This window comes from Bufo bufo, chromosome 8 (genome assembly GCF_905171765.1).
Source record: "Bufo bufo chromosome 8, aBufBuf1.1, whole genome shotgun sequence".
NCBI classification, from domain to species: Eukaryota; Metazoa; Chordata; class Amphibia; order Anura; family Bufonidae; genus Bufo; species Bufo bufo.
Window position 1 is genome coordinate 194,126,663 of NC_053396.1, and position 17,225 is coordinate 194,143,887.

At 46.7% G+C, this 17,225-nt stretch overlaps 1 protein-coding gene across 2 annotated transcripts in view; it reads left to right on the plus strand.

Annotated features, from left to right (window-relative positions):
• Positions 1-7,588, plus strand: part of LOC120977847 (mRNA decay activator protein ZFP36L1-like) — a 35,134-nt gene extending 27,546 nt beyond the window's left edge. Inside the window, exons 1-2 of one of the 2 annotated variants that reach the window (XM_040405987.1) lie at positions 1,696-1,809; positions 5,204-7,588. In XM_040405987.1, the coding sequence (XP_040261921.1) occupies positions 1,735-1,809; positions 5,204-6,160 (1,032 nt within the window). In that variant the 5' untranslated portion in view covers positions 1,696-1,734 and the 3' untranslated portion in view covers positions 6,161-7,588. Of the gene's footprint in view, positions 1-1,695; positions 1,810-5,203 lie in introns of those variants that run through there. The other variant, XR_005773976.1, reaches the window with a different exon arrangement.
• Positions 7,589-17,225: the final 9,637 nt, after the last annotated feature.

Below are 17,225 nucleotides of genomic sequence, written 5' to 3' on the forward strand. Positions count from 1 at the left end.
ATTGTCTCCCATTCATGTTATTATGAGGCGATCTTCTTGGGATGACTGAACACATACACAGCCCAGTGGTGTATGCGCACTTCAGCTCTGCTACCACTTTGAAGAAGATCTCCTTTGTCTTTAGAGCCATGGGGGGTGGGGGGTAACCTGGAGGAGGGGGCTCTTCATTGGGATAGGCCAGGACTTGTAAACTTACTGGTAAGAGTAGGCCTCCTCCTCCCTTCCTGGCCATAGACACATGGATTTGGGGCTTATGCACACGACTGTAGCTGTTTTTGCAGTCCGCAAATTACAGATACCGGCCGTGTGCGTTTCTGTTACGTAACGCCATGTTTTCCCATGGATTGTCCTTGAAAAACAGGGTGATAATATTACAGCTGCCACGGGTGCCGTCACCCAGCTCTTCCAGACACCCGAATGGTAATTTCAATGCTTATATTAGGCCTTATGCACACGAACGTATTTTGTTTCTGTGTCCGTTCCGTATATTTTTTTTTTTGCGGATAGGATGCAGACCCATTTATTTCAATGGGTCCGCAAAAAATGCGGACAGCACACCGTTTTCTATCCGCATCCGTATGTCCGCTCCGTAGCCCCGCAAAAAAAAAATAGAACATGTCCTATTCTTGTCCGTTTTAGGCATGGTTACAATGGATCCGCAAAAAAAAAAAAAAAAACGGATGGCATACGGATGTCATCCGTATTTTTTTTCCAAATTTGCGGTCCGCAAAACACATACGGTCGTGTGCATGTAGCCTAAGGGTATGTTCGCGTGATGGATTCGGACCCGTGACCTGTATCCCGCGGCAAAAACTGCTGCTGTCCCACTGAATGGAGCTAAACCCGCGAGTAGGCTCCCGCTGCGGCTTTCCAAGATGTCCTTCGCGGTAATCTCACCAAGAATGGAGCCATTGAAAACCATAGGAGGCTGTTTCAGCACGGATCCGGCGCAGTTTTCCGGTACCGAATCTGCGCTACAAAAACTTTGTGTGAACAGGAGATGATCCTTGATAATTTGACAGCGTCGTCATTTGGGATTCCAGAAAAGCTGGGTGGGAGGTGTAATGCCGCCATATTGGACGTCTGTCTCCAATAGACATCTCCAGATGTTCTGCTACGTAGTGACAGGTTTCGACCCGAATTATTGCATTAGCAAGAACGTGTACAATAGACAGGCGTGATACACCCGCTGATACCAGGGAACAATAGACAGCATTCAACTACAGATTCATTTCTCAAATTTCCTGAAACTTTAAAGTATGAGACTTTTCGGGAACACATGCTGGAAGAGGAGGAGGCCATTACACAGAATGGCATATAAATCCGCCGAATTTGCTCCTTTTCCTATACTGTGACGGTCTTCACTGCCTCTCTGGAATTGTATTCAGGAACCAGGAGGCTCAGAATGATCAGAGCCACAACTATTTGAAACTATGTTGCAGTGCACGGAATTATGGGAGGACACTCAGAAGACTTTTGCAGGGAAGGGAGTGTCCAGCGAGGTCTGTGGAGGCATCTGAAGACTGAGCTAAGGAGGAGGAGGAGGAGGAGGGGGGAAAGTTTTGGGGATGGAACTTTTTGTCCAGTGATCATGGATAATGTGGGACCAGTGTGGGTGGGTGGGACTGGCAGAGGCGGATCTATGAGGGTCTCCCCATCTGCCCTGCTTACAAACATTTGAGTTTTTGCAGAACACAGGGTGGAAGTGGTTTAAGGGAACCTCCAGAAGATCCAATGCCGGCAGGACCCCTCAACATGCCCTCCAGCCTGCTGAGCCCCTTCCCTGAGCTGAACACTGACCTGTCCAAGGTAAAGCAACAGCCACAGAAAGGGTACATACCTGGGGGTAAACTGTAGGGTAGGTCTGGGGGAGGGTGGTTGAGTTCATGTAAACTTGTTGAACTCTCAAAATGTCTGATATTGATCCTCTGTGTGCTTCTCCTTGTACCTACACAGGCAGACACGGATGGTGCAATATGGTCAGACCAATTTTGAATGACCCGATCACATAGCACCAGTCAACAGCAAAGGTAGGTCCAAAGCCAGAAGTGGATTCAGAAGGAATTGGAAATATAAAGAAAAGAATTCCACTTCTCCTTCCTGCTGGATCCACTTCTGGATTTGGCTGCCTCCAAAACCTCCTTGAAAAAACTGTATGACCCAACCCTAAGGGTGCAACCACACATTCAGGTTTTTTCTGATGCAGTTTTTGAAGCCAAAATTTGGAGTGGAACATAAAAGTAGAGGAGGCATTCTCCTGGTTTTGGATACTAAAGTTTCATCACAGAACCTGAACGTGTGGAAGCAACTGGAGCCTGTGGACAATGTGTGTAGGAACCTTCCCGACTTTGAGGCATCTTCTGATCTCTGTGGAAGGTCTTGTAAAAGGAATCTGATTGGTGTGAGTGACTCCTGAAATGTTGGCTATGGTCTGCCTCCTGATTTGTGTGTGTGTGTTTGTCAAATTCTATGGGGAGAGGTCAGAATAGTTTAGTAGATGAAACCGCGCCTTAAGGGTTCCTGCACACGTTGTGGATTACACATGGATTTTTCTGTGGAAAAAACGGCAGTTTAATACAGTACCAGCAAAAGTGTGTGGGATTAGACAAACCTCATGCAGACTTTGCTTTTGAGTTCCATGTGGAAATTGTCCTCTGCTGCAGATTTTGAAATCTGCATCATGTCTGTGCGTTTTTATAAAAAAAAAATTGTTTAGTTTTGTGTGCGGATTTAAGCCTTTCCAATGGAAGAGGGAGATCTGCGGTATTGTTGAGTGAAGTGATCTTCGAATCGCAGATCCGAGGTCACTTCAGTCAAAATTTTGTCTCCTTACATTCAAAAGTATGGGCTCCGCCAAGATGTCGTTTTCTGTAGTGTTGGGCGAACTTTTGTTTTTAAAGTTCGGTGTACAAGGTTCGGGTTCTGGTTATCTAAGAATAGTGTTGAGCGAACTTGTGTTTTAAGTTCGGCGTCTAAAGTTCGGCTTCCGGTTAGCGGAGAATCCAGATATGGATTCCGAATTCCGTTGTGGTCCGTAGTAGCGGAATCAATAATCGGCCATTATTTATTCCGCTACCACGGACCACAACGGAATTCGGAATCCATATCTGGATTCTCCGCTAACCGGAAGCCAAACTTTAGACGCCGAACTTAAAACAGAAGTTCGCTCAACACTATATCTAAGAATAGTGTTGAGCGAACTTGTTTTAAGTTCGGCGTCTAAAGTTCAGGTTGGGGTTATAGAAGAATCGTGTTATGGATTACGCTACCATGGACCATAACGGACCGTGGTAGCAAAATCCATAACGCGATTCTTCGATAACCCGAACTTTAGAAGCCAAACTTAAAACACAAGTTCACTCAACACTAGTTATCTCCAAAGTCTCGAGAGACTTTGGTGAATAACTTTGATTTTTCAACTTGAAAACCATTTTAAAACCTGAATCCAAAGTCGGCTTCGATACCGAGGTACAAGCCGGTACCGAATGGTAGACATAACGAATTTCACCTCGGCGGAGCCCATACATTTGAATGCTGTACGGAGACGGATATCCGTACAGCATTCAAACAAAGTTTTGACTGAAGCGACTTCGGATCTATGATCTGAAGCTTGCTTTGCTCAACGCTAATCCGCGGTAAAACTGCATCACATCCGCACCAAAAAGTAACACATACTGTTGGTACGGAAATCCACAGGATCTGTTTTAAAACCCGTACCCGTGTAGCCTTTATTAATTAATTGTTTCATCATGAGGATAAGGCCTCATGCACACGACTGTTCCGTTTTTTGCGGTCCGCAAAAAACGAAAGCCGTCCGTGTGCCTTCCGCAATTTGCGGAATGGGCGGCACATTGTAGACATGCCTATTCTTGTCCGCAAAACATACAAGAATAGGACATGTTATTTTTTTTTTTTTTTGTGGGGCCGCGGAACGGAGCAACGGATGCGGACAGCACACGGAGTGCTGTCCGCATCTTTTGCAGCCCCATTGAAGTGAATGTGTCTGCGGCTTGGATGCGGACCCGAACAACGGTCATGTGCATGAGCCCTGAGGCCGTATGTTTGGTCTCCATCCGATGTGGATTTTTTTTGCGGGTCGGATACGGACCCATTCAATTCAATGAGCAGACAGAACACCGCGGCATGTGTGTGGCCAGGACCCACATTTGCAGACCGTAAAAAAACTTACGGCCGTGTTCATGAGGCCTAAATCATTGGGCATTGGTTGTTGCTTTGTTTTTTACTTTTGAAATGTTTTATGTATTTGTTGTGATTGTTAGGCCTCATGCACACGAACGTATTTTCATTCCATGTCCGTTCCGTGTTTTTTTTTTTTTTTGTATTTTTTTCGGACCGTATACGGAACCATTCATTTCAATGGGTCCGCAAAAAAAAAAATGGAAGGTACTCCATGTGCATTCAGTTTCCGTATGTCCGTATTCCCCTTCCGCAAAAAAAAATAGAACAAGTCCTATTATTGCCCGCATTACGGACAAGGATAGTACTGTTCTATTAGGGGCCAGCTGTTCCGTTCCGCAAAATACGGAATGCACACTGATGTCATCCGTGTTTTTTGCACACCGCAAAATACATACGGTTGTGTCGTGAGGCCTTACTAAAACAATCAGAGTAATTACCAGTAAGGACTGATTATCTATTGGTTAATGACTCGGCTAAGGATTAGATTGATGGTTTTGCACATAGGTTTTTGATGGAGTTTTTTGTGTGGTCTTGTTTTGCACTTTTTTTGCGGTTAAAAACTCCAGCTCATAAAAACAAGGGAACATAAGGAGATCATTAATGTATATGACGAGGGATGCTGCTAGCGCTTATGCATATTTTCTTTTAAACCAGGGGGAGGGGGGAGGTCCGGGAGCTGGGCCATGTTTTAAAAACTCCAGATGTTAACTGAAAGCCTATGGGAAATATATATGATGCAGAACTCGCATGTGTTTTTTGTTTTTTTTGGTTACTGGTGTTTTTTGTTCATTAGGTTACATTTTGTGTTATTGCAGTTTCTTTACTTATAGACAGGATTGGAGTATTTTGCACCATTTTGAGCGAACGGGCCAACCATGTCAAGGCTCACATCATGTAGCCATATCGGGTGCTACTAAAGTTTAACGTACTAATGTCAGTGCAGTGTTTTTCTTCTTGTGTCCAGAATAATTGAAAGTTTTTCTTAATTTTCTTTTCCCCATAGGATTTTGTATCCCTGCTGGCAGGGGTAAGCTTGAAATGTCCTGGAAGGGAGCAGTCAAGCACGCACTCCTCCTGTCCTGTCTATCTCAATGAAGGCACAAAGAGCAATGAATACTTGACAGATTCCACCGTATGGCCTCTACAAAGCCCATGGAGTCGAGATTCGGAGCTTCCCCCTTCAAACGCCCTAAGACTCATCCCCTTCCAAGCGGACCGCTCCGTCAGCATGATTGAGGAAAGTAAAAAGTCTCCGACCACTTCGAGACAGTCTTCATCCCGCTACAAGACTGAGCTGTGTCGCACATTCCATGAGAGCGGCTCTTGCAAATATGGCTCTAAGTGTCAGTTTGCCCATGGGACTGGGGAGCTTCGAGGACTGAACCGTCATCCCAAGTACAAGACGGAGTTGTGCAGAACTTATCACACCATTGGCTTCTGTCCATATGGATCCCGTTGTCACTTTATCCACAATGCTGAAGAACAGAGGTTCAACAGTACCAACAGGGGGAACCGTCCTCCTCTCCTGAGACACAGTATCAGCTGCTCTGGAATACCATCATCATCATTGTCATCTTTATCATCATCATCTTCTCTATCCCTTTTCTCCTCTTCCCTTACATCTTCACTCACTTCCTTATCCCCCTTTTCTCCTGCTAGCCCCGTGACCACAACTTCCAATCCGTTTGCCAGTGTTTGTTCTGATTCCTCAACCCCTTCCCCTGTCACATTAGGCCTACCGTTATTTGGGTCACTGTCTCCACCTCGCTCATCTGTGCAGAACCCTTTGATGGGAGGTCATCAGCTGAAACTTTCCACCTGGGGAAAACTGGGGGAACTTAAGATGGTAAATAAAAGGGATGCCTTGCCACAGCAAGAGAGGGTAGAAGAATCAACATCTGTTTGTGGTATTTCTCAGGAAGCAAAGCGTCTTCCAATCTTCAGCTTTCTTGCAGACTAAGTGGCCTTCCTGTTTCTCATGTGACTCCTAAGCTCCTTTGTGCTCGACTACCTTTATTGACTGTCTATTAGTATTGAGCAGCAGCCTGGAGTCAGACTTTGGTATTCAAGGGTGCCTTCTAGATATGATAGGACAAGTCTCGGTTTGAATGTACTCGTTAGAATCTACTACATTGTTGTAAACTCTAAGGGCAATAAGGACTTCAAGCAACAGGTCCACCAAATTGTCCTACTAGGACTGAGGTGCCAACTACTGTCTGCCTGTATAAAGGCTTAGGGATATCCTGGACAATAAAAAGGGTTTTATAATTCTGTGGACCAAAGGTAGAAGTTACCTGATGTCCTAGTTCTTACTTGAAGATACTACTTATACATTCCATGTGGCTTATGGGGGTTCTCCTCATCTTATCTCATAGTGCTCTAAAATTTTTGATCCAATTATGATCTCCCAATTTCTTCCACTGAAAATGTATCAAACTTGAGCAATTCTCATACCAGCCATTGTTTTCAGATGACTGGATAAACCATACCAATTTTGTGTATATGAGGTTTAAGTTGCATCAAGAATGACCCCGAGATCTTGGTTACCAATAACTGATTGTTGGTTGATATTTCGTAGGATAACTAAAGTGGAGAACCACCAATTAATCCTTAGTATTTGGATGATTAGATAACTCTGTGCTTCTTAAATATTACTCTTCATGGACCTTTTATGGATTCTATTACTATCGAGGTTAGTTTCTAGATCTCATCTTTTGCTCTGCCTAAAATGTGGTGAAGTAGGACCTCTAACACTAGATTAGGTACCACTTATGTTCTACAGTGGTCCAAGTAGTAGACCATGAGCTTCCATCTCCTTATTCTCATTCTTTTTAAGGGACTCCCTGTGTAGTTAATCTAAAATTTGATCTTCTAGCCTGAGCCTTCTCTATCAGATGTTCTAAATTTGCCTTGGGCAGATTGGTTGTGTTTTCTATGAGAACACCTAGTGTAGGTTATTTATCTCCTATAGTTGTTGCTTCTTGGGCTTCCAGTATATCCTCTTGGTGCTGTCTGTTAATAGTAGAGTATGCTCGTTCTTCTTTTTGAAGAGCTGAAATTCAGTAGCAATTTATGTACGTTGAACCAAAAGACAAACTTTTAACTAGTGTGTGTTCTTATGTTGCTTGATGTTGAGTTTTTTTTTATGTAGTTACTATTTAAATTTCAAGTTGCTCAGTTGTTGTTTTTTTTTTTTTTGGGCATCTATCTGTCAGTATGTATCTACACATCCCTTGTGTCTATACCGATCATGGCTCCTTCCGGTTATTAAAGACCTTAGTTATAGTGCAGAATTTCACAAGTAGGAGTTATAGATCCCTATACGAAGGTTGGCCATACATGGGGAGGAAAAGAAGTGTCATGCATATTGAATTGTTCTCATGGGAAGATCAGCTGACCTGTTACATGTGCGCTTGGCAGCTGAAGGCATCTGTGTTGGTCCCATGTTCATGTGTGCCCGCATTGCTGAGAAAAATGTTTAATATATGCAAATGAGGGGGCGTTGCCATTACACCTAGAAGCTCTGCTCTCTTTGCAACTGCTGTTCCCTCTACAATTTAGGTAAGTCAGGGCCAGGTGTGATGACCTTTTCACTGCCTGGTCCTGTCAATCAGAAGGAGCAGCAGTTGCAAAGAGTAGAGCCTCTAGGTGTAATGGTAACACCCCCATTGCTCCTAGAGGCTCATTTGCATATATGAAAACATCATTTTTCTCAGCAATGCGGGCACATATGAACATGGGACCAACACAGATGCCTTCAGCTGCCAAGAACACATGTAACAGGTCAGCCAGTGTCATAGGGACAAACCTGCTGACAGATCCCCTTTAAGACCTGGCCTGGTCTACACCATGACATGGCAGCTTTGTTTTGGGTTCCTGCTCATGGATCTCCACCAGTCAGTGTCGTGCATTTTTTGTTGTTTCTCGACTCCAGTCCTCAGGTACCTCAACAGGTCATGCTCCAGGATTTTATGTCCTATGGGATATTCCCAAATCATGTCCTGGGGTGCTTGAGGGAACATTGAGAAGCACTGGCTTCTATGATGTAGGTTCACATTCCTTGAAATTTCCTTTCTGTGATGAAGAGCCCCTTTTAGTATGGGGGGGGGGGGGAAGCTTACATCATCATAGATACCTATGTGCAGAATATTGGGAGTGGGGGGTGTTGAGTAGATAAAAAAAAAAACTTAACTTATTTGTCTAATTTAAAAGGGCATTTAGCCTAGTGTGTCAGTGTGGGGGCAAACAACCGGGGGGCATGGTGACCAACTCAGGGCTTCTGGAAAGCCTTATGTTCTCAACATCACCCCGCAAATTAAGAACAAGATCAAATAATATTCTTATTCTAATTTATTTATAAAATGATTTCCTGTTTTTTGCCCGTAAACCTTAAGATGTAAGAAAATATAAAATAATCAGCAGGATAATAACTCCTGAGACGTCGTCCTGGGATGGCAGTGATGCAGTTTTTCTTAAGTTTTTATTTTATTTAATTTATTACCTTTTTTAACACTTTTTGGACTCTGTGTAACTCATGTTAAATACTGGTTGATAATTTATTTCCCTTTTTTAATTTGCATTGTCACTAACTTTGATACAATTAAATAAACCAAATGCGTTTATGACCTACATATGGTGTGTCTTGTGTTAATGGTTGGAATCGGCACAATGTTCATGGGATCCAAGGAAATTCAGATGTTTTTGTACAATGCCATGGGGCCTGTTGGTGCTAAACTGTGCGTTATACACTGGCTGTGAAGCAGATGACTTGTATACTGCTGACCACATGGACAAACCTCCTCAACCAATCCACTATCTAATCGCTGCTTGGAGACCCAATGATAAAGGTGGAGTAACCCTTGAGGGTAATACAGGTTTCATACGAAAGGGACCCCCCCCCCCCCCCCCCCCCTCTTCTAAGTAATGAGGCTGGAGGACCCTTGATAAGCTTACAGTTGTGAGACCTTCTAAGTAAATGAGGAAGGGGGGGGGGGGAGGTTCCAGATGGGACACCCCATGGATGACCCTCATAAGTAGAGGTGACCATTGTGGGCTTGTATTGACCTAATGGGTAATTTAGAAGTGGGATCATGCGCCTAAGCGGACATGATCATGAGATTCAGACATGTATTTAGCCCCCCCACACCCCTTCCCAAAAAAAAATAATAGTATCCTGCAATGGGACTTGAGAAAATCCTCGGGCCAGCAGAGAACCATCTACAGGTGGTCAAAGACCTCCACCAGTTTTTGGGGTGATGGTAAACTCACGCTCGCCATAGGAAAGTACTGGCATGTGCAGCTCTGTTAGCAAAGCTGATCCAGATGTACAAGGGGTGGGGGTCTGCCGCTGCTCCGTATTTCATGGCCACTGATTAAGTGGTTAATTGGATGGGGGAGGGGGGGTTAATCTGGTCTTTTTGATGCTTTAAACATTAACCCCTCCTCTGCTGCAGGATATTGTGTACACTTACTACTTGTGCCCAGGGCAGGCAGTAAACATCTGCCCCCATAATGCATTCAGAGCGGAGCCCCCGTCGCCCCAAATAAAATACTAATTCATAAAACTTCCTCCCCCTCCCCCCTTTAAACTATTGTCAGGGGTCTATTGTGACTATAAGGCAGCGGACAAGGCCTGGAGATCACCACCCCCCTCCCCCGCCGCCTCGGGCCTGTTTATCACACTTTACTCTTGGCTGCCAAGTGAGATACAGAAGTTTTCTTCCTTTGTTTCCCGAACTCCTGCTGTGTCTTCTCTCCGTATACCACCCAGTCATATGGAAATGAGGGGCCATTGTGGATTGGAGGGGGAGGAGAGGGGGTAAACATATACACAAGAACCCACCCCACTTTGTATTATCGGAGCCCTCATCAGCAAAGGGACCAGAGGAATATTTTAATCCCTGTGTATGTGCCTTGCGTCACGTACAATGGCTGCGGGGCGGGGTAGGTGACTTTTTGGTGCAGGTCCAGTAATCTTCTAAAAGAGGTGCACTTAATGCTAAAGTTAAATATCGCGCCTGGAGGACGGTTTGCATCTATAGAGGTCAATGGAGGGTGAGTTACAAAACTGTGCAGCCATTTGTATTGCACATGAACACCCACTCGGTGCTGGACGAGGCCTATGAAGGTTCTGGTGTAGACGAGAGTGCTACCTCCTAAAAAAAATCAATCTAGGCAATGGCCTAGGGCTCCTTGTAATGGGGATCCTGGGCGCAAACTGAGAGCACCCGGTATAGTCAAGCCTATGGGAGAAATACCAAAAGCATGCTGACTCTCAAAATAGTAGACCCCCCCCCCCCCAAAAAACATGACAAAAAAAAACTGACATCACACCATGTGACTGTTGCAACCAATCGCTGGCCTTGAAGGTCACTGTTGAGGCCAGTGATTGGCTGCAGCAGTCACATTGTTCATGAGAAAGGTGGGGAAGACCAGAACGGCAACGGCAGACCACCCTAAGGCCACCTGAACACCAGTGCATGTGAACGCACAGAAGATCCGCACAAATTTCCGAGTGGATTTCTGTGTTTTTTTTTTTTGTTTTGTTTTTTAGTTTTGTTTTTCCCACCATATCCGCACCAAAACCCGCAGATATGGTGCAGATTAGAAGTGGTTTTGCCGCAGATCTCGCTCTTCGTTAAAAAAAAAAGGGTGTAATCTCGTACACTGTGCTGGTGCTGCACTACGTGCGGTTTTTCCGCATGGGGGGAAAATCGCACATATTCCGCAATGGGCGGCCTCTTTCATATAGAACGGTACGGATTGGCTCTGGGTGCGTTCAGTGAAACTCGCACCATTTTGCAAGCAAGTTCAGTCAGTTTTGTCTGTGATTGCGTTCATTTTTTTTTCCTGCGCGGGTGCAATGCATTTTGTTGAGTTTTTCACACGCGTGATAAAAAACTGAAGGTTTGGGCTACTTTCACATAAGTGGGCAGGGGAGTCCGGCGGTGAACAGCCTGTCTGATCCGCCCTACCACTAGTTCACGTATGCCCCCGGACTGCCGCTCCGTCCCCCATTGACTATAATGGGGGGCGGGGCGGGGGGGGGGGGGGGGGGGGGAGTTCCGGCAGCAGCCGGACTAAAAGTACTGCATGTCGTACTTTTAGTCCGGCTGCCTCTCGTCGCACGCTGGAACTCCGCCCCCATTATAGTAAATAGGGCCGAAGCGGCAGTTCGGGGGCACATGTGAACTAGCGGCAGGACTGATTCGACAGGCTGTTTACCCGCTGGAACAGCCTGCCCGCTTATGTGAAAGTACCCTTACAAACAACATCTCTTAGCAACCATCAGTGAAAAAGCTGTGCATCCGGACTTGCTTGCGGATGCAATGTGTTTTTCACCAAAGACCCATTCACTTCTATGGAGCCAGGGCTGCGTGAAAAACGCTGAATATAGAACATGCTGCGATTTTTCCTGAATGCAGAAATGATGCGAGAAAAACTATGCTTGTGTACACACAGAGGCGTAACTAGAACTGACTGGGCCCCACAGCAAATTTTTGTACGGGGCCCCCCCACACACACTTACACACTTCTTCACAAACCGCCTCCTCCTGTGTAAACCCCTCTTATACGGCTATTTTGTGACTTTCTATTTACTGTCATTTTTAGCACAACTTTGTTTTTTAACATTTCCAGTTACTGACGGAGTTTATATTCAACTCAACCCCTTTAAAACCTGCGCTGCAATTGTAATAGATCCGTCTGATTTACTTCTACATATCCACAAGTATTTCAGCCTCTGTACCTTTCATACTGCAGCCATGGACGCAGTCATACACGCACTCTCCACATACATGGACGCAGTCATACACGCACTCTCCACATACATGGACGCAGTCATACACGCACTCTCCACATACATGGACGCAGTCATACACGCACTCTCCACATACATGGACGCAGTCATATACGCACTCTCCACATACATGGACGCAGTCATACACGCACTCTCCACATACATGGACGCAGTCATACACGCACTCTCCACATACATGGACGCAGTCATACACGCACTCTCCACATACATGGACGCAGTCATACACGCACTCTCCACATACATGGACGCAGTCATACACGCACTCTCCACATACATGGACGCAGTCATACACGCACTCTCCACATACATGGACGCAGTCATACACGCACTCTCCACATACATGGACGCAGTCATACACGCACTCTCCACATACATGGACGCAGTCATACACGCACTCTCCACATACATGGACGCAGTCATACACGCACTCTCCAGATACATGGACGCAGTCATACACGCACTCTCCACATACATGGATGCAGTCATACACGCACTCTCCACATACATGGACGCAGTCATACACGCACTCTCCAGATACATGGACGCAGTCATATACGCACTCTCCAGATACATGGACGCAGTCATACACGCACTCTCCACATACATGGACGCAGTCATATACGCACTCTCCAGATACATGGACGCAGTCATACACGCACTCTCCACATACATGGACGCACTCTCCACATACATGGACGCACTCTCCACATACATGGACGCAGTCATACACGCACTCTCCACATACATGGACGCAGTCATGGACGCACTCTCCACATACATGGACGCAGTCATACACGCACTCTCCACATACATGGACGCAGTCATACACGCACTCTCCACATACATGGACGCAGTCATACACGCACTCTCCACATACATGGACGCAGTCATACACGCACTCTCCACATACATGGACGCACTCATACACACAGTCACCACATACATGGACGCACTCATACACGCACTCTCCACATACATGGACGCAGTCATACACGCACTCTCCACATATATGGACGCAGTCATACACGCACTCTCCACATACATGGACGCAGTCATACACGCACTCTCCACATACATGGACGCACTCTCCACATACATGGACGCAGTCATACACGCACTCTCCACATACATGGACGCATTTATACACGCACTCTCCACATACATGGACGCAGTCATACACGCACTCTCCACATACATGGACGCAGTCATACACGCACTCTCCACATACATGGACGCAGTCATACACGCACTCTCCACATACATGGACGCAGTCATACACGCACTCTCCACATACATGGACGCAGTCATACACGCACTCTCCAGATACATGGACGCAGTCATACACGCACTCTCCACATACATGGACGCAGTCATACACGCACTCTCCACATACATGGACGCAGTCATACACGCACTCTCCACATACATGGACGCAGTCATACACGCACTCTCCACATACATGGACGCAGTCATACACGCACTCTCCACATACATGGACGCAGTCATACACGCACTCTCCACATACATGGACGCACTCTCCACATACATGGACGCAGTCATACACGCACTCTCCACATACATGGACGCATTTATACACGCACTCTCCACATACATGGACGCAGTCATACACGCACTCTCCACATACATGGACGCAGTCATACACGCACTCTCCACATACATGGACGCAGTCATACACGCACTCTCCACATACATGGACGCAGTCATACACGCACTCTCCACATACATGGACGCAGTCATACACGCACTCTCCACATACATGGACGCAGTCATACACGCACTCTCCACATACATGGACGCAGTCATACACGCACTCTCCACATACATGGACGCAGTCATACATGGACGCAGTCATACACGCACTCTCCAGATACATGGACGCAGTCATACACGCACTATCCACATACATGGACGCACTCTCCACATACATGGACGCAGTCATACACGCACTCTCCACATACATGGACGCAGTCATACACGCACTCTCCACATACATGGACGCAGTCATACACGCACTCTCCACATACATGGACGCAGTCATACACGCACTCTCCAGATACATGGACGCAGTCATACACGCACTCTCCAGATACATGGACGCAGTCATACACGCACTCTCCACATACATGGACGCAGTCATACACGCACTCTCCACATACATGGACGCAGTCATACACGCACTCTCCACATACATGGACGCAGTCATACACGCACTCTCCACATACATGGACGCAGTCATACACGCACTCTCCACATACATGGACGCAGTCATACACGCACTCTCCACATACATGGACGCAGTCATACACGCACTCTCCACATACATGGACGCAGTCATACACGCACTCTCCACATACATGGACGCAGTCATACACGCACTCTCCACATACATGGACGCAGTCATACACGCACTCTCCACATACATGGACGCAGTCATACACGCACTCTCCACATACATGGACGCAGTCATACACGCACTCTCCACATACATGGACGCAGTCATACACGCACTCTCCACATACATGGACGCAGTCATACACGCACTCTCCACATACATGGACGCAGTCATACACGCACTCTCCACATACATGGACGCAGTCATACACGCACTCTCCACATACATGGACGCAGTCATACACGCACTCTCCACATACATGGACGCAGTCATACACGCACTCTCCACATACATGGACGCAGTCATACACGCACTCTCCACATACATGGACGCAGTCATACACGCACTCTCCACATACATGGACGCAGTCATACACTCACTCTCCACATATACATGGACGCACTCATACACGCACTCTCCACATATACATGGACGCACTCATACACGCACTCTCCACATATACATGGACGCAGTCATACACGCACTCTCCACATATACATGGACGCAGTCATACACGCACTCTCCACATATACATGGACGCAGTCATACACGCACTCTCCACATATACATGGACGCAGTCATACATAGACACCCAGCTTTCCTGCTGTGCCTCTCCCCCATACTCTAATGCCTCTGCACTTGTGCCATGCAGGGAAGCTGGATGACATTTTATGATATAATTCACCCAGCTTTCCCACTGTACTGCATGTCACATGTTCACAGTCTGAGAAAGCTGAATATAACCCCAGTTCCCCTGCTACTCACATCACTGGTGCAGTTGTGGCAATGCAACTGATGTTCAGCTTGCTGGGCATGGAAGGTTCAAGCTGCAGGAATCGCGGGTATAAAAGGGGGCGGGGCTATTATAGCTCCGCCCACATCGGACTGTTGCTGGTCAGTGTCCATCATAAGAACTGAGGAGGGGGAGAAGCGGAGCAATGTTACTGATGTCAGGTCAGAGGTGCAAGTGCAGGAGAAGTCAGCTGCTCTTACAGGGGCCCGGGGTGACTAAGTACAGTGACTGCTCCCGGGCCCCGAAGCAGCTGCTTCCCTGATAGTTACGCCACTGTGTACACAGACTCCTTGAAATGAACGGGTCAGGATTCAGTCTGGGTGCTATGCGGTTTCTTCACGCTTCACCACCGGATGGACCCGCCTTAGGGTGGGCGGTGTGATGCCCACATTTCTCGAACCGACCGCGGCTCATCTGAGCAGAAATCCTTGCATCACAGTGATCTACGGAGCTGTGGGTTCCAGCCCAACCACTGCCAGTAATTTAAAGGGCTTGTCCTATTAAAACAACTGATCCCCGCTCCACCCCTTTAAATGATGTGAGTAGAGGACGGTTAACCCGGGGTCACTATGACCAGTTCAGATAAGCCGAGGTCGATCAAGGAAATGTTCTGTCTTGAGACAACATGGCGGTATAATTACAAGACAAACTGAATAAAAATGGCAGGCAGGGGCTCCGTTACTTGCTGACAAGGGCCCTATAGTCCATGAAGCCAGCTTGGCCATCTAGCTTTTGTGAAACTGCAACTCCCAGCAAGCATACTTGTTCTGCTCTTCTGAGAACTCTCACAGAAACGAATGGAGCATGCTGGGAGTTGTAGTTTCCCAACAGCTGTAGTGACAAAGGTTGCTGACCCCTGTTGTATAGTCTGAAAAGTCAGAGACAATTCCTCCATACTGATAGTGTAACACCCCAGAGTGGTGTTACCACTTCTGCACCTTGCTACTGTTTTTATTGGTCTAACCTCGTGTCATCTTATGCATTTATTCCAGGTCCTCCGCACTGTGCATTTCTAATGTTATGTAACTGTTCATGTAATGTGCCTGGTTCACCGGCAGGTGGCAGCAAACACAGCAAAGCTGTACTTAGAGAATGGAACTTGCCATTCCATTCTAACCCCCCCCCCCCCCCCACTCTGCAGAGAGGAGGGCGAGTCCTACTTTCGGCAGGAAGGGTGGGGCAGAAGTTCTAATCAGTCTAGCTTACCCCCAGCTAGGGCAAAGGTGTGCAGGGGCATGTCTCTGCCCATGCCAGCCAGAGCACCTTAAGCTCTGCTCACCATGGAGGCAGGGACGTTGCTAGAGTCTCAAAAGATCTGGGGCCCAAGCCCCAATGCATATGGCCCAATTCTCTAAGTCGACCAACCGACCCCTAAACCCGCTATAGCTATACAGCAGCACGTACCTCTCACATCCAGGGCCTCCCAGGTGACGTCTCCTCTGATGTAGATCTTCTCTGTCATCATCTTCTCCATTCCGTCCGGACAACTTCTCTCAGCTGCGCCTCGTCTCTTCAGAGTGTGACACACGGACATCTTAGCTTCCTTACTTTTCTGTACCCACAAATACTATCCTAAAGAAAAATGAGTGCCCCCCATAGTAACAGTACTCCCCATAGTCCCACCAATAGTAATTCCCCTCTAGAATACCCTCATTAGTAATATTGCCCCCCTACAGTGCATCCAACTGTGATAATGCTCCCCAAGAGTGCCCCCTTAGTAGAAGAGCCCTCCAGTATTAATAATACCCTTACAGAGCCCCTAGTAGAAATAAGGCCCCCTATTGTCCCCCCAGTGGTAATAAAGCCATCTACAGACCCCTCAGTAGTAATAAGACCCCCACAGTGCTCTTAGTAGAAATAATGCAGATCTATAAATCCCTCCTATAGAGAGTAGTAGTAAGAATGCCTAATGTCTCCTGGATTTAAAATGCCCCCACAGCATTTATAATGCCCCCTACTGTTATAATGCTCACCATGAAGCCCTCCCAGTATTTATATCG